Below are 23,997 nucleotides of genomic sequence, written 5' to 3' on the forward strand. Positions count from 1 at the left end.
GGACTTTTACAAAGACAGGTGTGTAAAAAGGGCCTGAAGGATTATTGGGGACCTGAGTCACCCCAACCACAAACTGATCCAGCTGCTACCATCGGGAAATGGTACCGCAGCATAAAAGCGAGGACCAACAGGCTCCCGGACAGCTTCTTCCAGTAGGCCATCAATCTGCTTAATTCATGCTGACACAACTGTATTTCTATGTTATACTGCCTATCCTGTTGTACATACTATTTATTATAAATTACTATAAGTTGCACATTGCACATTTAGACAGAGACGTAACGTAACGAACTTTACTCCTCATGTATTTGAAGGATGTAAATGTCAATTCAATTCAATTGTTGTCTCTAAGGCTTTGATTACACCAGTTTAACAAATACAAATTCATTCTAAATTGAAAATTAGCTTGTAGAATATCTTGATTTGTCGCATGTTCATCAAAGCATACAGCGAAATGCGTCGTTTGCGTCAAATCAAATCAACGTGGATTGTGCTGGGCAACCCGCACAGTTTCCAATAGCATGCCCACAACTCATTATTCCTAACCACACATCTTTTTTTTGGAATATGGGAGGAAACCGGAACATCCGAAGGAAATCTGCACATTCACGGCGGAATGTACAAACTCCTTACATACCACAACAGGGATTGAACTCAGATCATTGAACACTGGTGCCGTAAAACCCTGTGCTAAATGCTTCATTACCATGACACTCTTTAATTTCAGAGAAAGTAGCTTCTCTGCATTTGGCTGTTGGCAGAAGGAGCTTTCAGTCTGTACCTAAACTGTTGCACGAGTGAAGGAATATTATGCAAAGCCAGTCTTATATTAGATCTTACAATGGGCTCACTTTGTTGTAGGTTTCCCCAGTTTACACATAGTTCCACTTCATCTTCAAATTTGAGTAATGCGACAAGAATGCAAAGAATTGTTAATGTGATATTGGTCTCAGAGACTATCACAACTTACATTTGCAATTACAAAATAAATAGCTATGTGAACAGTGTAACTCAGCAATAATGAAAAATCATGTTGCAATATATTTTTCTTGGTACATTAAAAGCTGAACAATCAAGTACAAAAGATTCTGCTGGTAATCTAGAGTAACACACACAAAATGCTAGAGGAAATCAGCAGGCCAGGTAGCATCTATAGAGAGGAATAAACAGTTGACGTTTCTGGCAGAGACCCTTCATCAGGACTGGGAAAGGTGGGGGGGGGGGGGAAGAAGTCTGAATAAGAAGGTGGGTGGAGGGAAAGCCAGATGAGGGGAGAAGGTGGGTGGGTAGGGAGGGGGAAATGAAGTAAGAAGCTGGGAGGTGATAGGTGGAAAAGATAAAGATGGAATCTGATAGTGTTGGGTCAGAGGAACACAGGAGAAAAGGGAGGAGGAGGGGCACCTGAAGGATGTAAACACAAAATACTCTGCAGATAGGCAGGTGTGGAGAAGGGATAAGAGGGAAACCAGAATGGGAGATGGGAAAAGGGAGAAGGGGGAGGGGGGAGAAATTACCAGAAGTCAGAGAAATCGATGTCAATGCCATCAGGTTGGAAGCTACCCAGGCAGATTATGAGGTGTTGCTTCTCCAACCTGAGAGGGGCCGGAAATCAAATAACAGTTGAATTGCAGTGACAGATTCAGGTCTTCCATGGAGTACTTTATGAAGAAACTTTCCCAGTCAACGGTTGAGGAATACAGATTGCCCACTTTCTTTCAGACTACGTAAACAATTAGTTGTACAATTTTTTTGCATACTGTTATCAGAAAACCACCACAGCATTCTTTAGTGCACCACCAAAATTAATTTGCATTGACATTCCATGCTTAGCAATAAAACAAACATTGCATTGTGCTCCACGGGAGAGTTATCATACGTAGATATTCTGTCACTAAATTACATATTGCAACCGATGTGTTTGATTATAAGAGGAGAAGGAGACAGAGAGGTAAGGAGGCTTAGGAAAGCACCCACCATCCAGGCCATGCTTTGTCCTCACTGTTCCCATCCAGGAGGAGGTACAGGAGCCTTAGATCCCACATACATTGTTCAGGAACAGTTATTTCCCTTCAACCATCAGGCTTCTGAACCAAAGTGTATAACTTCATTCACCTCAACTCTGAACTGATTTCACAACCTATGGTCTCACTTTCAATGACTTTACAACTCATACTCTCAGTATTATTTACTACTTATTTATTATTATTATTATTTGTATTTACAGTTTGTCTTTTGTTTGCATATTGTTGTTTGTCAGTCTTTGTGTGTAGTTTTTCATTGATTCTGTTGTATTTTTTGTTCTACTCTGAATGCCTGCAAGAAAATGTATCTCAGGGTTGTATATGGTAACACATATGTTCTTTGATAATAAATTTACTTTGAACTTTGAATTCCAAAGTTTGGGACTAATCCCCAATGGTTTCCTTATCAATGAATTATAGGGCTAGATTTGATGAAAGGGATGAAAGATTCTTTGGGTCATGATATTTCTTAGAATTGAGACTTTTCCATGCCAGTGTATCCCTGTAGGTACAGAGCATGTCATTTCACTACTAACTGTTTAATCTAGATCATCATTATCATCATCATCGAAACGCAGGAGACCAAAGACAACTTGGCACCATACCGTAGAGGCAGAAATGAGGCCTGAACAACATCTGGGGAACAGTAGAGAAGATGGCCAAGGACAGACAGAGACATCAGCCTTCTTTGTGGCTCTAAATGCCAGCAGTGTAACAGGCATTTGATGATGATCATCATCATTATCATTATGTGCCACGTCAGATAACGTGGGTGATTGTGGTCTTTGACCACGATTGTTCTTGGCAAATATTCTCTTCTGGGCAGTGTCTTTACAAGAAGGGGCTGAGGAGAGCAAGAAGGCAGCATGAGAAGGCCTTGGTGAGTAGGATAAAGGAAAACCCCAAGGCATTCTTCAATTATGTGAAGAAAAAAAGGATAACAGGAGTGAAGGTAGGATCGATTAGAGATAAAGGTGGGAAGATGTGCCTGGAGGCTGTGGAAGTGAGCGAGGTCCTCAATGAATACTTCTCTTCGGTATTCACCAATGAGAGGGAACTTGATGATGGTGAGGACAATATGAGTGAGGTTGATGTTCTGGAGCATGCTGATATTAAGGGAGAGGAGGTGTTGGAGTTGTTAAAATACATTAGGACAGATAAGTCCCCAGGGCCTGACGGAATATTCCCCAGGCTGCTCCACGAGGCAAGGGAAGAGATTGCTGAGCCTCTGGCTAGGATCTTTATGTCCTCGTTGTCTACGGGAATGGTACCGAAGGATTGGAGGGAGACAAATGTTGTCCCCTTGTTCAAAAAAAGGTAGTAGGGATAGTCCAGATAATTATAGACCGGTGAGCCTTACATCTGTGGTGGGAAAGCTGTTGGAAAAGATTCTTAGAGATAGGATCGATAAGCATTTAGAGGATCATGGTCTGATCAGGGACAGTCAGCATGGCTCTGTGAAGGGCAGATTGTGTCTAACAAGCCTGATAGAGTTCTTTGAGGAGATGACCAGGCATGTAGATGAGGGTAGTGCAGTGGATGTGATCTATATGGATTTTAGTAAGGCATTTGACAAGGTTCCACACGGTAGGCTTATTCAGAAAGTCAGAAGGCATAGGATCCAGGGAAGCTTAGCCTGGTGGATTCAGAATTGGCTTGCCTGCAGAAGGCAGAGGGTCATGGTGGAGGCAGTACATTCAGATTGGAGGGTTATGACTAGTGGTGTCCCACAAGGGTCTGCTCTGGGACCTCTACTTTTCATGATTTTTATTAACAACCTGGATGTGGGGGTAGAAGGGTGGGTTGGCAAGTTTGCAGATGACACAAAAGTTGGTGGTGTTGTGGATAGTGTAGAGGATTGTCGAAGATTGCAGAGAGACATTGATAAGATGCAGAAGTGGGCTGAGAGGTGGCAGATGGAGTTCAACTCGGAGAAGTGTGAGGTGGTACACTTTGAAAGGACAAACTCCAAGGCAAAGTACAAAGTAAATGGCAGGATACTTGGTAGTGTGGAGGAGCAGAGGGATCTCGAAGTACATGTCCACAGATCCCTGAAAGTTGTCTCACAGGTAGATAGGGTAGTTAAGAAAGCTTATGGAGTGTTAGCTTTCATAAGTTGAGGAATAGAGTTTAAGAATTGCGGGGTACTGATGCAGCTCTATAAAACTCTGGTTCGGCCACACTTGGAGTACTGTGTCCAGTTCTGATCGCTTCACTATAGGAAGGATGTGGAAGCATTAGAAAGGGTACAGAGGAAATTTACCAGGATGCTGCCTGGTTTAGAGAGGATGCATTATGATCAGAGATTAAGGGAGCTAGAGCTTTACGCTCTGGAGAGAAGGAGGATGAGAGGAGACATGATAGAGGTATACAAGATATTAAGAGGAATAGATAGAGTGGATAGCCAGCGCCTCTTCCCCAGGGCACCACTGCTCAATACAAGAGGACACGGCTTTAAGGTAAGGGGTGGGAAGTTCAAGGGGGATATTAGAGGAAGGTTTTTTCTCAGAAAGTGGTTGGTGTGTGGAATGCACTGCCTGAGTCAGTGGTGGAGGCAGAAACACTAGTGAAATTTAAGAGACTACTGGACAGGTATATGGAGAAATTTAAGGTGGGGGTGTTATATGGGAGGCAAAGTCACTATATGCCTGGTCACCTCCTCAAAGAACTCTATCAGGCTTGTTAGACCCTTCACAAAGCCATGCTGACTGTCCCTAACTTCAATCTACTATGGTCAACGTCTTCCTGGTACCCATCCTGTAAAGTATTTTGAGAGGTCTGAGGCACTCTGAAGTGAGCTGTTGTGTATTAATGAACACTGCAATGAAAATACTCAGTCATGGATACCTTATCATTGTGCAACAAAACACTCTGTTTACGGTGTAGGATGTTAGAGCTTAAAGTCATAGAGAAGTACAGCACAGAAAGAGGACTTTTAGCCCATCTAGTCCATACCGAAACCATTTAAGCTGTCTACTCCCATCATCCTGCCCGGAACCATAGCCCTCCATATCCCTACTGTCCATGTACCTATCCAAACTTTCCTTAAACGTTGAAATCGAGCTTGCATGCACCACTTGCTTTGGCACAAGTTCCTTGGTTCCGCTCCTCACAAGGTGGAAAGGGAGGTAACACCAGACTTTCCCCGACTCAGAAACTAGGAGGTGGGGGGGGGGGAAGAGGAACAAGTACAAGCCGGCAGGTGATAGGCTAACCCAGGTGAGGGGGATGATGGGCGGCTGACGGAGGGGGGATAAAGTGAGAGGCATCAGACCATAAGATTCAGGAACAGACTGAGAGCATTTGGCCCATCAAGTCTTCTCCACCGTTTCATCATGGCAGATCCATTTGACCTCTCAGCCCCAAACTGCTGCCTCCTGCCCGTGTCCCTTCATGGCTTGACTAATCAAGAATCTGTCAATGTCTGCATTAACTATGCCCAATGACTCACCCTGTACAGCCGTCCGTCACAATGAATTCACCACCCTCTGGCTAAAGAAATTCCTTCTCATCTCCATTCTAAATGGATACCCCTCAATTCTGAGGCTGTGTCCTCTAGTCTTAGATTCCCCCACCATAAGAAACTAATCCCAGTCTCTGTTCAGATGTTAGTCTGTGTACTCCATCAGTTTAAAACTTTGCTTCTCTCAATCCAGTAGCTGTTTCCTTGACTTTAAATTCCAGCCCATACTAATCAGATGTAAACACAAGGAAATCTGCAGATGCTGGAAATTCAAGCAACACACACAAAATGCTGGTGAATGCAGCAGGCCAGGCAGCATCTATAGGAAGAGGTACGGTCAACGTTTCGGGCCGAGACCCTTCGTCAGGACTAACTGAAGGAAGAGATAGTAAGAGATTTGAAAGTGGGAGGGGGAGGGGGAGATCCGAAGTGATAGGAGAAGACAGGAGGGGGAGGGATGGAGCCAAGAGCTGGACAGGTGATTGGCAAAAGGGATATGAGAGGATCATGGGACAGGAGACCTAGGGAGAAAGAAGGCGGGGGGGAGCACCAGAGGAAGATGGAGAAAGGCAAGGAGTTATTGTGAGAGGGACAGAGAGAGAGAAAAAAAAGAAGAGAGAAAATAAATAAATAAATAACGGACCGGGTACGAGGGGGAGGTGGAGCATTAACGGAAGTTAGAGAAATCAATGCTCATGCCATCAGGTTGGAGGCTACCCAAATGGAATATAAGGTGTTGTTCCTCCAACCTGAGTGTGGCTTCATCTTGACAGCAGAGGAGGCCATGGATTGACATATCAGAATGGGAATGGGATGTGGAATTAAAATGAGTGGCCACTGGGAGGTCCTGCTTTCTCTGGTGGACAGAGCGTAGGTGTTCAGCGAAACAGTCTCCCAGTCTGCGTCGGGTCTCACCAATATATTGAAGGCCACACCGGGAGCACCGGACACAGTATATCACCCCAGCAGACTCACAGGTGTAACCCATCTCCCCACCCCACTCTCTGTCAGCAGTATGGCAAGTGTGAGCAGACTATCACAATGAGTATGTGGGTCAACAAGCATTAAACTGTACACTATTTATCAGTAACACACAGAATTACGGATTTAAAATATGAAGGTCAAGTTCAATATATACACTGCATCTTGAGAAATATGGTTACTTTAATTTCTGTTTATGCTAACATTTCATTCATGAATTTTTCTTATAATGCCACTGACATTTTTTGGGGTATTGTTCTTTGATTTATGAAGCTGTTTTAGACTTTAATGAATAATATTGCAACTCCGTTTTTAAATAATGTTATTTCAAACTTCCCATCATATCCAGAAATTTCACTGAACAAACTGTTTTCCAGAAACACATACGTTTGTAATTGAGAATGGTTTTAAGCACTTCAATATTAATGGTAATACACACGAAGAACTCACCAGGTCATGCAGCATCTATAGAAAGAAATAAACAGTTGACGTTCCTGATGAAGAGTCTCGACCCGAAATGTTGACAGCTTTTTCCTCTCCATGATCCTGGCTGAGTTCCTTCAGCATTTTGCGTGTGTTACTCTGGATTTCCAGATCAGCATTAATGGTTGCTCTTTGGTGGGAATTGGATAGCGAATGGGACAATTCACAATAGAACACTGACTTAAACTACCTGTAATTCCTTTGCCCTCCGTTTCTGCAACAATGCCTTTTCTTTGAAATAGGTGAGCCAAAGACAAGTAGACCTATTTAACTTTGCAGATGGATCACATCATTGGGATTATTTGTTCATCTTACTTTGCGGGAACAGACTAGAGCAGTGATTAACTTCACAAAAAGTTCAATCCAGTTTGGAGCTGGACATAGTCTATAAGGAGTCCAGGATTTTATGAATAGTGCTTGACTTTTTAGTTTTAGTTCAATTTGTAGATGTTTTCTTTGCTTTTTCTTAATTTCTGGCAAAATTATATATTATCAGTTATTTGCAAAACTTCACTCAAGAGAACTATTAACTTTTAAGCCCTGTAAGGTACAACTAAACCTAAATTTAGTCGTAAAATAACAATGTGTGCAAATTCGTAGTTATATTATTTTATTTGTTTATTTTTATTTAGAGATAAAGCACGGTACAGGCCCACGGAGCCAGTGCTGGCTGATTAAATCCAGGATTAAACCTGGGTCACTAACACTGTAAAAGTATTACACTAACCATGCTACCCCCAAAATACCCGACCAAAATTTTCCACGGTCTGTCAGATCACCTTCGTACTGTCACCAAACAGCCCATCCAACAAATCAGCCATGAATGGACATTTTCAAAATTCAAAGTAAATTAATTGTCAAGGCAAATACTGTATATGTCACCATATACTACCCTGAGATTCATTGTCTTGTAGGCAATCACAGTCGAATAAAGAAATACAATAGAATCGATGAAAAATTACACACAAAGACTGACAAACAACTAATGTGCAAAAGAAGACAAACTGCAAATCCATAATAATAATAATAATAATAATAATTTTAAAATAAATAAATAATACTAAGAACATGAGTTGTAGAGTCCATAGGTTGTGGAACCAGTTCTCAGTCTTAGAATCCATACTTCATATTCTTAAAACAAAATGAATAACAGAAAGACATTCTTTTTATGTCCTGGATGATATTATATTTTTAATCAATTAAAATTGGAAAATTCAAACTTATTTTTGTTGTTTCCCACAGCCTTGCTCCAATCTGATGCACAGCCTCTTTACAGGTGATGCAACTGTTGCCTCCTGCTTCTAAATTAGCCCACAAGACTATAAGACATAGGAGCAGAATTAGGCCATTCAGCTCACTGAGTCTACCTGTTTTCTCTCCACCTCCAAATGTATTGGTTGAACAGTAAGCATCATGCACTGTTTTAATTGTAGGAATAAAAAGCAAAGTACCTTCAACAGCTTGACATCTAAGAAGCTCATTCAAAACTGGAGAAATAAAAACAAATTGATTACCATTCCACATGTACTCTTCTATAATTTCACTTTAAAACTGTAAGTTCGGCTTTGCCATGTTTTCTGATACCTTCAGTGGTGAAGTCAAACTCACAGGACACACTTCCATACACATTCTTCAAGGAGCACTGATACAACCCTCGATTTTTCTTAGTAGTCTGAACTATTGCCAAAGAGACTGGTGTTTCATCTCCTGCGCTATAATTTGAAAAAAGTTGCGACGGTAAACTTTGATAACTCTAATTGTGACGGAAGGAATAGTTGACAACAGCATGGGATGGAACAGAATTCCTTTTATATGTTCAAAAACATCTGATTATAATCAGAGTTTCTTTTCTTCCTCGTTTTCCCAAATTTCTACGTTTTAGAATGTAATTATAAAGGATATAAAATATCTTGGAAACTGACAACTAATTCTGAATCTTCATTACAATGTGACATACTAGAGGATATACTGTGGCTATACAGTACAATAAATTAATTACAGCCCCTATAAAAAGTATTCAACCCCCTTGGAAGGTTTCATGTTTTATTGTTTTACAACATTGAATCACAGTGGATTTAATATGGCATTTTTTGACACTGATCAACAGTAAAAGACTCTTTTGTGCCAAAGTGAAAACATCTCTACAAAGTGATCTAAATTAATTACAAATATAAAACCCAAAATAATTGATTGCAGAAGTATTCACCCCTTCAAGTCAGTATTTAGTAGATACACCTTTGACAGTAATTATAGCCTTGAGTCTGTGTGGATAGGTCTCTATCAGCTTTGCCCATTTGGACACTGCAATTTTTCCCCATTCTTCTTTACAAAACTGCTCAAGCTCTGTTAGATTGCAGGGGATTGTGAGTGAACAGCCCTTTTCAAGTCCAGCCACAAATTATCAATTGGATTGAGGTCTGGATTCTGATTTCACCACTCCAGGACATTAACTTTGTTGTTTTTAAGCCATTCCTGTATAGCTTTGGCTTTATGTTTGGGGTCACTGTCTCGCTGGAAAACAAATATTCTCCCAAGCCCAAGTTCTCTTGCAGACTGTATCAGGTTTGTCTCCAGGATTTCCTTGTATTTTGCTGCATTCATTTTACCCTCTACCTTCATAAAACTTCCAGGGCCTGCTGCAGTGAAACATCCCCACAGCATGATGTAGCCACCACCACGATTCATGGTAAGGATGGTGTGTTTTTGATGATGTGTGGTGTTTAGTGTGCCGGTCAAAAAGCTCAGTTTTGGTTTCATCAGACCATAGACCCTTCTTCCAGTTGACTTCAGAGTCTCCCAAACTCTAGCCAAGATTTCACATGAGTTTTTTTCAACAGTGGCTTTCTCTTTGCCACTCTCCCACACAGCTGCGACTAGTGAAGCACCTGGGCAACAGTTGAATGTGCACCCTCTGCCATCTCAGCCACTGAAGCTTGTAACTCCTCCAGGGTTGTCATAGGTCTCTTGGTGGCCTCCTTCACTAATCCCCTTCTTACATGGTCACTCAGTTTCTGAGGCCAGCCTGCTCTAGGCAGATTTACAGCTGTGCCATATTCTTTCCATTTTTTGATGATTGACTAAACTGTACTCAAAGGGATATTCAGTGACTGGGAAATGTTCTTGTATCTATCTCCTGACTTGTGCTTTTCAATAACCTTTTCACAGAGTTGCTTGGAGTGTTCCTTTGACTTTATGGTGTAGACAATAAGTGCAGGAGTAGGCCATTTGGCCCTTCAAGCCAGCACCGCCATTCACAGTGATCATGGCTGATCATCCACAATCAGTACCCCATTCCTGCCTTCTCCCCATATCCCTTGACTCCAGTGCAGTTTTTGCCAGGATACTGACTCACCAGCAGTTGGACTTTCCAGATACAGGTGTATTTTTACTACAAACTCCCTCCCCCTCCCTCCCTTTACTACAAACAATTTGAAACACCTTGACTGCACACGGTGATTTCCATTTAACTAATTATGTGACTTCTAAAACCAGTTGGCTACACCAGTGATGATTTGGTCTGTCATATTAAAGGGGGCGAATACTTATGCAATCAATTATTTGTGTTTTGATATCCCGATCTTCAAAAACTCTCTTTCTTAGCCTCACAAAAGCTTCACTCACACAGCATATTCTGCAATTTATTTCAAGGTCAATGTTGGCTCTTGAAGAAAGAAAGCTGCCAAGATATGGGAAATGATCAGTGCTCTCCAGAGGGATGTTGCAAACCTGGATGGTTGGAGGTTTAGGAGCTTAATCTGGGGCAGGATTTTACTTTTTGTGATGTTTAGATCAAGTCCCAGGAGCTTGCATGCTCTGGCAAAAGCATCTATTGTGCTCTGCAGATCCTCCTCAGAATGTGCTATGATGGCATTGTCGTCTGCATATTAGTGCTCCATGGTGGAAGTAGTTGATGCTTTGCTCTTTGTCTTGAACCTGTTAAGAGCCCCCCTATCTGTCCTCTAAAGAATCTGGAAGCCTTGTGGGAGGTCTTGACCAATAAGGTGAAGAATGGTTGCAATGAAAATGGCAAACAGAGTTGGAACAATGATGCACCCTTGTTTGGCCCCGGTCTCAACCTTAAAAGGTGCTGTTTCAGAGCCGCTGCTGCTGATGACCGTTGCACTCATTTCATTGTTCAAGAGCTGCAGGATATTGAGGCATTTCTCCAGGCACTCAATTTTGAACAGTACCTGCCAAAGGGCAGGACGATTTACAGAGCCAAATGCTTTTGTAAGGTCTATGAAGGCCATATAAAGTGGGAGGTTTTGTTCCCGGGCTTTCTCCTGAAATTGACATGCTGTAAAACTCATGTCAGATGTTCAACTGGCTGGACGGAAGCCACACAAAGACTCAGGCAGGAGATCTGCCAGAGATGAAAGCCGGTCACATAAGATTCGGGTGAGCACCTTTCCTGTTGTAGAGAGGAGGGAGGTGCCCCTATAGTTTCCTCAGCTAGCTTTGCCACCCTTTTTGCAGAGTGTGGCAGTCAGGGTGTCCTTCACTTCAGCTGGAATCTTCTCCTGGTTCCAGATCTTGACAAGCAGATCATGAATATGATTTAAAAGTCCTGTGCCACCTTCCTTGAGGATTTCTGCTGGAGTTCCATCAAGCCCAATGGTCTCAACTTCTTGTAAACCACCTGCATCTCTTTGATACTAGAAGGCTTACTCATGTCCTGCTTCATGGGTGGTTGTGGGAGCTGGTTGACGACTTCAATGTCAACTGTGGTGTTATGATTTAAGTAGCTCCTGGAAGTGTTCCTTCCATTGAGAATTGATGGCACCATTGTCCTTTAGCATCCTTTTTCCATCTTTGGAGCGAAGGCGGTTCAGGCCACGATGGTTTGAGCCATACACTACCTTGGTGGCAATAAAGAAACCCCTGATATCACCAGAGTCAGCAAGCTGCTGTATTTCTAGAGCCCTCTCAGTCCACCACTGATTCTTTATGTCCCTTACTCTATGCTGGATATCAAAACCAACACTAAGCTTCTGGTCTATAAAGCTATAGTCCTCCCCTCCTTGCTATATGGAGCAGAGTCATGGACAACACACAGCAGGTACATAAAATCCCTAGAAACTTACCATCAAAGATGCCTCCAAAAGATTCTGAGAGTTAGCTGGAAGAACAGGCGTACTAACTCCAGCATCCTGGAGGAAGCTAACATTAACTCCCAAAGCTGCAATCATGACTCAGCACCAATTGTAATGGGTCGGCCACACCATCCGTATGCCTGACTCCCATCTCCCTAAACAACTCCTGTTCGGCCAACTCAAGGATGCAAAGCGCACACCTGGAGGGCAGAAAAAGTGGTTCAGGACAATATGAGGCCCCACATGAGGAAGTGCCACATCAGCCTGAATGGATGGGAGAAATTAGCACAGGGCAGGAAAAGCTGGAGAAGGACTGTCGAAGAATGCCTCCACTGTACCGCTGAGTCTAAGTGACTTTAACACAAGGAGAGAAAGGGAAAGGCCTAACAGCTACATCCACTACCACTTCAATGACCTACACCTGCCAACACTGCAATAGGACTTGTGGGTCATGGAACGGCCTCTTCAGTCATCTCAAGACCCAAAAGTGACCAGATCACCACCAGAAGAATCATACCCGACTACGAGTGATCGCTGATGATAATTTTGTGTTTGCGATCTGTAATTAATTTAGTTTTTAAGACCATAAGACTTAGGAGCAGAATTAGGCCATTTGGCCCATCAAGCCTGCTCCAAAATTCAATCATGGCTGATTCTTTTTCTCCCCCTCCTCAGCCCCATCCCACGGCCTTCTCCCCATAACCTTTGATGCCATAGCTAATCAAGAACCTATCAATCTCTGCCTTAAATACACCCGATGACCTGGCATCCATGGCTACCTGTAGTAATAAGTTCCACAAATTCACTACCCTCTGTCCGAAGAAATTTCTCTACATCTCTATATTAAGTGGATGCCTCTCTATCCTGAGGCTGTGCCCTCTTGTTCTAGACTCCCTCACCATGGAAAACATCCTTTCCTCATCTACTGTGTCCAGGCTTTTCAACATTTGAAAGGTTCTAATGAGATTCTTCTAAATTCCAGCGAGTACAGGCCCAGACCTTTCAAACGTTCCTTGTATGATTACTCTTTCATTCCCAGTATGAGCCTTGTGAACCTCCTCTGAACCTTTCCAATGCCAGCACATCTTTTCTTAGATGAGGAGCCCAAAACTGTTCACAATACCCAAGGTGAGGCCTCACTAGTTCCTTATAAAGCCTCAGCATCACATCCCTGCTCTTGTATTCTAGACCTCCTGAAAGGAATGCTAACATTGCATTTGTTTCCTCACCACTGACTCAACCTTTAGGGTGTTCTAAACAAGGACTCCCTAGCCCCTCTGCATCTCAGATTTTTGGATTTTCTCCCCATTTAGAAAATAGTCTGCACATTTATTTCTTCTACCAAAGTACATAGCCATGCATTTTCCAACATTGTACATTATTTGTCTCTTTCTTGCCCATTCTCCTAATCTGTCTGTCCTTCTGTATCCTACCTGTTTCCTCAACACTACCCGCCCCTCCACCAATCTTCGTACATCTGCAAACTTAGCAACAAAGCCATCTATTCCATCATCTAAATCACTGATATACAGCACAAAAAGAAGTGGTTCCTACACCACTACTCACTGGCAGCCAACCAGAAAAGGATCCTTTTATTCCCACTCGTTACCTCCTACCAATCAGCCAATGCTCTAACCATGCCAGTAACCTTCCTGTAATACCATGGGCTCTTAACTTGGTAAGCAGCCTCGTGTGTGGCACCTTGTCAAAGGCCTTCTGAAAATCCAAATATATAACATCCACTGCATCCCCTTTATCTATCCTACTTGTAGTCTCCTCAAAGATTTCCAACAGTTTCATCAGACAAGATTTTCCCTTAAGGAACCCATACTAACTTATTCCTATCTTGTCCTCTGTCACCAAGTACTCCATAACCTCATCCTTAAGAACTGACTCCAATATCTTCCCAACCACCGAATTCAGGCTAACTGGTCTATAATTTATTTTCTGCTGCCTCCCTTCTTTCTTAAAGAGTGAAGTGGTATTTGCAATTTTCCAGTCTTCAGGAACCATGCCAGAATCCAATGATTCTTGAAAGATCATTACTAATGCCCCCCCAGAATATCTACCTCTACCTCTTTCAGAACCCTCAGGTGCAGCTCATCTGGTCTGAGTGACTTATGCACCTTTAGGTCTTTCAGCTTTTTGAGCACCTTCTCTCTTGCAATATTAACTGCACTCACTTCTTTTTCCTCGCACCCTTCAACACCTGGCACACTGCCAGTGTCTTCCACAGTGAACACTGATGCAAAATATTCATTTAGTTCATGTTGACATGAAAGAGTTCTTTTCTTTGATCAGTGTATAAAAAAAAGCCAAATTAAATCCACTTTGATTCAATGTTGTAAAACAATAAAACAAGATAACTTCCAAGGTGGTGTGAATACTTTTCATAGGCACTGGTATTTTCACTCTTAAAGAGTGGTATCTTATACTTTCAATATCACTAGAATTATAGCTATTAGTAGATTTTAATGTTTTTAAATGCAAAGGGATTATTTTAAGTATTTTGCACAGCATAGTACATTTGGTCATAATATATCTCAATATAAAGCCCTTGACATTAGTTAATTGCATCTGATTTAATTATGAGATTTAGTTTTGACTAAAATATGAAGTGTCCTCCTCAAATGACTCAATAATCGAACATAGATGAGAAAAAGGGCATTAAAATATAAAGTGTGATACCTTGATAGCCAATGCCTATGTTACTCGACCAACTTTGCAAAGGCTAACAAGCCAGAGAGCGCATGATCAATTTCTACTGATGGTAATTGAGAGAATTCGACATTTAAACATAAAATTGGAAATTTAACAGCCGTTATCAATAAAAGTGATGTTGAAATTAATTGAATCCTGTAGAAGCTTAGAGTACCACATACAAGTTGCTGGAGGAACTCAGCAGTTCATGTAGCATCTACGGAAATGACTAAGCGGTTGACGTTTCTGGCCGAAATCCTTCATCAGGACTGGAAGGGAAGGGAGAAGAAGCCAGATAGGAAGGTGAGGGGAGGGGAAAGAGTAGAAGCTGGCAGGTGATAAATGAAACCAGGTGAGGAAAAGGTGGGTGAGTGGGAGATGGCGGAGAAGCTGGGAGGTGATAGGTGGAAGAGGTAAAGGTGTGAAAAGCAGGAATCTGATCGGACAGGACAGTGAACCATAGAAGAAATGGAAGGGGAAGGGGCACCAGAGACAGATGATAGGCAGATGAGGAGAAAAGAAGGGATAAGGGGGGATCCTGAATGGAAAAGGGACAGACAGAAGGGGGAGGGGGGAGAAATTACCATAAATTATAGAGATCAACGTTGATGTTGTCAGGCTGGAGGGGAGCTATACAGGATCTGAGGTGTTGCTCCTCTAACCTGAGAATAGCCTCATTGTGACGGAGAGGTAGTCGGAATTAGAATGGGAAGTCCAATTATAAGACCTCCACAAGTTTGTTAATGGTGTTTGTGAATGAAACACTCCATCCTTACCCGGTCCAGTTTATATGATTCCACAATTACAGTAACTGAAGTGACCTGGTGGCATACAAATAACTGTAACGTTCAGTATATATGGAAAAGATGGGGAGTAGATGTTTTCTTTGTCAGTGGAATCCGCAATTCCAGAGATCATAGTTTGGTAGATAGTTTGGCCTCAAATTTGTATTAAGTCAGCTTTTAGTTTGGTACTGGACACTTGGAAATCCGATACCAATGCAGGGACAAAACGCTTCTACTGTGTCTTTATAGTTTACAACAGAAAACACTATTATTACACTCAGAATTGCCAGACCAAAACAGATATTTTCAAAACCCAGGATTATTACATAAATCAACACCTCCATCCACTAACTACACTCCTCACCACCACTACTTTATCATTTCCCGTCAGTCATCACAAGTACAGACACGCCTTGCCCAGCGTCACATATAATCACTCTATGCATATCAGCAATCTTATATATTTATAGTGTTTTTTTTATTATCGTGTTCTAAGTGTGTTTTCTTTATATGCTGCATCAGATCCAGGGTAATAATTACTTTGTTCTCCTTTATGCTTATACTTGGGTTGTTATCTCTGGAGCATCTGAGGCTGAGTGGAGATCTGAAAAAGGTTTACAAGATTGTGAGTGGCATAGATAGTGGACAGAGAGTACCTGTTTCGCAGGGTTGAAATGTCTCGTGCTCAAGGGGGATGTGAGGGGTAAGTTTTTCTACTCAGAAAGCCATGGATGCTTGGAATGCACTGCCTGGCTTGATGGTAGAGGCAAATACATTAGAGGCTCTTAAGAGGCATTTGGATAAGCGCATGGATGTAAAGAAGATGGCGTGATATGGACATTGTGTAGGTAGGAGGGATTAATGTTTGGGTATTTTTGATTTGCATTTTACCTGTTTGGAACAACGTTGTGGGCTGAATGGCCTGTTCCTGTGCTGTACTCCTGTATTTTCTATGTTCTACTTGTGTACTGCAAATGACTTTAGCAATCTTGAATATGATGATTGATAATACTTCATAATTTAGATTTAACTATTTCTTTGCAATAAAAGGTTTATCAGAAATCCTGAATGTGTTAGTCTCTATAACTGAAAAAAATTGAACGACTTAATTTCATCATCTAATGTTATTTTATAGTCCCTTCTGAGATACTCCTGCTCTGTTGCCCGTGAGACGGGAATTCCAGTCAAATTAATTAAGTGGCTTCATTTGCACTTACGGCTCACCTGAGCACTCAGTAAAGTCCTAATTGTAGAGTTAGATTGAACGCATTAACATAATGGTTTTCGAAGGCGAACTCAGCCATTGACGGTCCCAAGCCCAGCTGTGAAAGCAGGAGGGTAGGCCAAGGGGCTGTCAACCCCATCCCATAAGAACGCAGTGTTACAGAAACGCTAACAGAAGCACCAAAGACCTTATCCCTGGGAGAGGAGGTTACACCAAGAAGATGGGCTACACCCAGAGACAACGCGAAGACTGACCCAGGGCAGTGGACTCCGGTGAGCTACTGTAGGCACTCTATGCCCCAGTAGGGGTGATGGGTTTAAGTAACTATTCCAGGGGGAAATACCAGATGGATAATGGGCAGTAACCATTCAACAACTTACCTCCTTTCGCTCTTAGTTAATATCTCACCATCTTTTGTCCATATTATGGCGGAATCTGCGTGAATATCACCAAACAGGCACCACAGTTTAACCTTTCCTGGAACATCTGGAAGCATTTCCGCATGGATCTTTTGAATCAGTTTTGGAGCTGGAATGGTGTCCAGTTCTTCAATTGGCATATTGCAAAATATCAAAATATTTATTGATTAAATTATTTTCCATGCAGTTTTGTAAATGCATCATAAGATGCAAATATTAAAATCTTTAGATTTAAAACTAAGATTGTTAATCGAACAAACTCAAACAATCAATTCCTTCATAGCAGTTTCCAAAATATGGTTTGATTTCCAAAAGGCATGAAAACTTTTTATCTAGGTTTATATACACTCTTGTTGGTGCGTCTCTACCAAAGGAGGTGTAAGGTGCTCCTTCCCTCCATTAGGCTGCAGGCCACTCCTGGGCAAGGTGTAGCATCTGCTTAGCCCCCTGATCAGGGTCATGTGAAGCCATGTGTGCAGGTGGTGGATGGTCATGAGAGCAGTTGGTGTATACCATGCCCTGGTTATGTGACCACTGACGCCAGGCATGATAGTGGCTGGGTTCACCCAACTTGTAAAGTCACTACCCAGAAAAAGGCAATGGCAAACCACTTCTGTACAATCTTTTGCCAATAACAATCATTGTCATGAGATCGTGATCACCAACGTCATACGACACAGTACATAATGATGATGACTGGTATACATTAAGTGGCCACTTTATTAGTATACCTGCAAATATCTAATCAGCCAATCATGGGGCATAACAGTCTCTAGAGTTCACAGAGAATGGTGCGAGGAACAAAAAACATCCATTGGGCAGCAGTTCTTTGGCAAAAATGCCTTCTTAATGAGAGAGTTCCAATGAGAATGGCCAGACTGGTTTAACCTGACAGGAAGGCGACAGTAACTCAAATAACCACGTGTTACAACAGTGGTGTGCAGAAGGGCATCGCTGATGGCATAACATGTTGAAACTTGAACTGGATGGGCTACAGCAACAGAAGGCCACACTAAGTTCTACCCTTGTCCCTAATAAAGAGGCCACTGAGTGTACAGCCTTGATTTAGCTATGTAGCCCCTCATTTCTATTGAGCTTTTGGAATCAAAGGCTATATTTCCTTTATAATAATTGTACATTTGAATTGAGATCTTGGTTTATTCAAATAGGAGGGTGAGGAAGATATATTGTGTCTGTCTATTTGTTAGTAAAAGCAGGTAAGAATATAAAATAAGATTAAATTGTACCTTTACATTCCTCCTTTTGAAGGTCCTTCACTTTTTCCACCTCCTGCTCCTTCTTGATGACTGCTTTTTCCACTGCCCTGTGAAATATTCCTTTAATTACAGTCTTGGTTTTATTAAGATTCTCTTTTCCTGCTGAAGATGGTTGCATTTGCCGTTTTTTATCTAATGTGAACTTCATTTTCTCAGCTGACAGCAGGTGTGTAACTTCTTCATTCTTCTGCCGCTCGCTCTGAGAAGAAAGCAAATTCCCACACTCTAAGGCAACATCACTTGATGAATTTGATCTTTTCCATGCACCAGAGTTCGTCAGCTCCTTTACTGGTTTTACCAGTGTAAGCTGTTTAGCCCTCATAGCTGCACTGTGTGATTCTACAGGTAGAAACCTCTTCCACCTGTAGGAGATGGGGAGTTTTTGTCCTGTAGAACCATAGAACCATAGAAACTACAGCACAGAAACAGGCCCTTTGGCCTTTCTTGGCTGTGCCGAACCATTTTCTGCCTAGTCCCACTGACCTGCACATGGACCATATCCCTCCATATACCTCCCATCCATGTATCTGTCCAATTTATTCTTAAATGTTAAAAAAGAACCCGCATTTACCACCTCGTCTGGCAGCTCATTCCATACTCCCACCACTCTCTGTGTGAAGAAGCCCCCCCCTAATGTTCCCTTTAAACTTTTCCCCCCTCACCCTTAACCCATGTCCTCTGGTTTTTTTCTCCCCTTGCCTCAGTGGAAAAAGCCTGCTTGCATTCACTATATCTATACCCATCATCATAATTTTATATACCTCTATCAAATCTCCCCTCATTCTTCTACGCTCCTGGGAATAAAGTCCTAACCTATTCAACCTTTCTCTGTAACTGAGTTTCTCAAGTCCCGGCAACATCCTTGTAAACCTTCTCTGCACTCTTTCAACCTTATTTATATCCTTCCTGTAATTTGGTGACCAAAACTGAACACAATACTCCAGATTCGGCCTCACCAATGCCTTATACAACCTCATCATAACATTCCAGCTCTTATACTCAGTACTTCGATTAATAAAGGCCAATGTACCAAAAGCTCTCTTTACGACCCTATCTACCTGTGATGACACTTTTAGGGAATTTTGTATCTGTATTCCCAGATCCCTCTGTTCCACTGCACTCCTCAGTGCCTTACCATTAACCCTGTATGTTCTACGTTGGTTTGTCCTTCCAACGTGCAATACCTCACACTTGTCAGTATTAAACTCCATCTGCCATTTTTCAGCCCATTTTTCCAGATGGTCCAAGTCCCTCTGCAGGCTCTGAAAACCTTCCTCACTGTCTACTACACCTCCAATATTTGTATCATCAGCAAACTTGCTGATCCAATTTACCACATTATCATCCAGATCATTGATATAGATGACAAATAACAATGGACCCAGCACTGATCCCTGTGGCACACCACCAGTCACAGGCCTCCACTCAGAGAAGCAATTCTCTACCACCACTCTCTGGCTTCTTCCATCGAGCTAATGTCTGATCCAAATTACCACCTCTCCATGTATACCTAGCGATTGAATTTTCCTAACTAACCTCCCATGCGGGACCTTGTCAAAGGCATTACCGAAGTCCATGTAGACAATATCCACTACCTTCCCTTCATCCACTTTCCTGGTAACCTCCTCGAAAAACTCCAATAGATTGGTCAAACATGACCTACCACGCACAAAGCCATGTTGACTCTCTCTAATAAGCCCCTATCTATCCAAATGCTTGTAGATTCTGTCTCTTAGTACTCCCTCCAATAACTTACCTACTACTGACGTTAAACTCACCGGTCTATAATTTCCCGGATTACTTTTTGATCCTTTTTTAAACAACGGAACAACATGAGCCACTCTCCAATCCTCCAGCACTTCACCCGTAGACAGCAACATTTTAAATATTTCTGCCAGGGCCCCCGCAATTTCAACACTAGTCTCCTTCAAGGTCCGAGGGAACACTCTGTCAGGTCCCGGGGATTTATCCACTTGAATTTTCCTCAAGATAGCAAGCACTTCCTCCTTTTCAATCTGTACAGTTTCCATGGTCTCACTACTTGATTCCCTCAATTCCATGGATTTCATGCCAGCTTCCTTAGTAAATACAGACGCAAAAAACCTATTTAAGGTCTCCCCCATTTCCTTTGGTTCCGCACAAAGCCGACCACTCTGATCTTCAAGAGGACCAATTTTATCCCTCACAATCATTTTGCTCTTAATATACTTGTAAAAGCTCTTTGGATTATCCTTCACTTTGACTGCCAAGGCAACCTCATGTCTTCTTTTAGCCCTCCTGATTTCTTTCTTAAGTATTTTCTTGCACTTCTTACACTCCTCAAGCACCTGATTTACCACCTGTTTCCTATACATTTCATACAACTCCATCTTCTTCTTTATCAGAGTTGCAATATCCCTTGAGAACCAAGGTTGCTTATTCCTATTCAATTTGCCTTTAATCCTGACAGGAACATGCAAACTCTGCACTCTCAAAATTTCCCCTTTGAAGGCTTCCCACCTACCAATCACATCTTTGCCAGAGAGCAACCTGTCCCAATCCACACTTTTTAGATCCTTTCTCATTTCTTCAAGTTTGGCCTTCTTCCAGTTCAGAACCTCAACCCCAGGACCAGATCTATCCTTGTCCATGATCAAATTGAAACTAATGGTGTTATGATCACTGGAACCAAAGTGCTCCCCTACACAGACTTCTGTCACTTGCCCTAATTCGTTTCCTAACAGGAGATCCAATATTGCATCCCCTCTAGTTGGTCCCTCTATATATTGATTTAGAAAACTTTCCTGAACACATTTTACAAACTCTAAACCATCTAGACCCCTAACAGTATGGGAGTCCCAATCAATGTATGGAAAATTAAAATCCCCTACCACCACAACTTTATGTTTCCTGCAGTTGCCTGCTATCTCTCTGCAGATTTGCTCTTCCAAGTCTCGTTGACTATTGGGTGGTCTGTAATACAATCCCACTAATGTGGCCATACCTTTCCTGTTTCTCAGCTCCACCCATAAGGACTCAGTAGACAAGCCCTCTAATCTGTCCTGCCTGAGCACTGCTGTAATATTTTCCCTAACAAGCAATGCTACCCACCCCCCCCCACCTTTCATTCCTCTGCCTCGATCACATCTGAAACATCGGAACCCTGGAATATTAAGCTGCCAGTCCTGCCCCTCCTGTAGCCAAGTTTCACTAATTGCTACAACATCATAATTCCACGTGTCAATTCACGCCCTCAACTCATCCGCCTTCCCCGCAATACTCCTAGCATTGAAATATATACACCTCAGAAGATTTTTACCACCACTCACAACCTTTCTATCAGCGGATTTGCTTAAACTTTCAACATCATTTATGTAGTTCTCTGCTGACCCTGATCCAAAGATGTAGTTATTGTTTGAGTGACTGTGATCTTTGCCTGATTATCATTTTTATTTGGCTTGACCATTTCAATTTTGGACACGTTAGAAGTCTTCTGATTAGTTTTGCTGGGCGGTAGAGACAATTTGGCAAATGTCTGATTTTTGGGCTGAGTTGTGATGAAGGGTTTCAGCCCGAAATGTCGGCTCTTTGTCCCTTTCCATAGATGCAGCCTGACCTGTAGAGTTCCTCCAGCATTTTGTGTGTGTTACTCTTGACACTTGGCAAACCTTTCCTTTACTTTCATCATCTGTGTTCACTTTGATACACTCTAGTGGATGATCTGGGGCATTGGACTTCTTTATACTATTTTCGTGACAATCCATGCAATTTTCAGGAGCAATAGAGTCAACATTCATTAGCTGACCTGTCACTTGCTGAGTAATTATACTTGATCCTTCAATGCTAGTAGATGGTAAGTGAAAGGAATCATTTTGTTGAATAATTTGATTATTATCTTCTTTGTCCCTACTCTTGTCAAGTTGTCCTTCTGCTTGTGATTCCAGCATTTTATCATTATTATTAGCAACAAATTTCAATTTTTCATTTAGATTTGTCACATGTACAGGTTTAGCATTTTGAACATCTTCATTCAAATCTGTTGCTGTTGATTCAATATTTAGACCCCAAATCTGTTCAGTTTTTGATGGAACATTCATTATTGGACTGACTGAAAATTCAGCAGGCGGCATATTCTCTGTTGAAATTGTTTTCTCGTTGACAAAATCATGACCTAATTCATTGTGACGCTCTATAAAGGGTATGTTGTGATTCATTGTTCTCTTTTCAGCTTGGTTATCTGTGCTCTGTGAAAGACTTATATCAAAATGTGATGAAGGCTTCACTACAGACTTAAAGCTTCCAGATGGATTAATAATGGTTTCATTCTCTGGAGCTTTAATTTTGTCTGGTGCTTGTATTGACAAACATTGAACATGGCTCTCATCATTAAATACAGCTGGATTTATTTCTGTTAGACTATTCACTGGGTCATTTATTAATGAACGTCCTAAACGGTCTGTTGGAGCTGTCTGGACATTCTTCCTACCTTGCATTTCTCCATGATGATCATCATCTATCTCAACCTCAACTACATGTTCCAATGAGTTTTGAACTGGTCCTGGTATTTGCTGATAACTAATAGATTGTTCTACTACAACTGGTTCGACAACAGTTGGTTTTTGTTCTTTTTGAGTTGCATATTCATAATACTTGGTTCCATTTATACCATTTTCCCCTTCGGTATTGATCATTCTTTGTTGAGTTGGTTCTAAGGAGGGAGAAATACTTTGGTCTATATCTACTAGCTCGGGCACAGATAATTTCAGGTTATCTAATGCAACAACTTCAAATTCATTGCTTTTCTCGTGTCCAATATAATGTTTTGAAGGAAGCACAGTTTCAGGACCTTGGCCAGTTCTCAACTGAAGACTGAAGTATTCATCTTCACTTGTAGGGACAATAACAGGACATTTAGAAACATGTTTGCATACAAGTTCATAATCATTTCCTTGTTGACTCTTACTCATGTCAGTTCCTGTTTTATAAACATCGTCCCTTTCAAAAGATCTAGCGCTTGAAATTCCCTCATTAATAGTACTCTTAGTTTTGTCCCAACAAGGACTTTCTAAAAGGGATGGCTCATTATATCGCATTTTCTCACAATCTGTAAGCATTGATGAACTAGCCACTTTAAGATAAGCTATTAAAGGTTTAGCAAGAGCTCTGTCATCTGAAGGATAATCTGATCCATTAGTTTCACTATCAAAGGCTACATGTTTAGATACTAGTTGATTTGATAAGAGAGCTAAATTGCATTCCAGTAATGGCTCAACTGGTAGTTCATCATCACATTGAAAAGCTGCTGATTTTTTAGCCCCTGGAACACCTTCATTACTATGATGAGAACATGAACAATTTCTCGTAACTTCATTTTCTGTGGTCTGCCCATACTGGATCGACCAACATGTTGGTAGATTGTCTTTGTGCACTTCACTTTCTGAAGCATTTAAAGGGCAAGGAATCTTTGCTTTGCTGGAAGGTGGGCAATGGCTTTTAGGACCACCTTTTTGATTCTCCAGAACTGATTCTTCAAAGCGACCAGTTAGATCTTTGTCAGTGACTTGAAGAATG

At 41.7% G+C, this 23,997-nt stretch overlaps 1 protein-coding gene across 4 annotated transcripts in view; it reads right to left on the minus strand.

Moving 5' to 3' along the window:
• The window catches only part of alpk2 (alpha-kinase 2), an 85,210-nt gene that overhangs the window by 28,957 nt on the left and 32,256 nt on the right, over positions 1-23,997 (minus strand). For all 4 annotated transcript variants that reach the window (XM_072251749.1, XM_072251751.1, XM_072251753.1 and 1 more), the window contains 4 exons: positions 18,418-18,646; positions 17,132-17,297; positions 8,533-8,660; positions 8,400-8,435 (listed from right to left, as the gene is read on the minus strand). In XM_072251749.1, coding sequence (XP_072107850.1) covers positions 8,400-8,435; positions 8,533-8,660; positions 17,132-17,297; positions 18,418-18,646 — 559 coding nt within the window. The remainder of the gene's footprint in view (positions 1-8,399; positions 8,436-8,532; positions 8,661-17,131; positions 17,298-18,417; positions 18,647-23,997) is intronic.

This window comes from Mobula birostris, chromosome 3 (assembly GCF_030028105.1).
Source record: "Mobula birostris isolate sMobBir1 chromosome 3, sMobBir1.hap1, whole genome shotgun sequence".
Classification (NCBI taxonomy): domain Eukaryota; kingdom Metazoa; phylum Chordata; class Chondrichthyes; order Myliobatiformes; family Myliobatidae; genus Mobula; species Mobula birostris.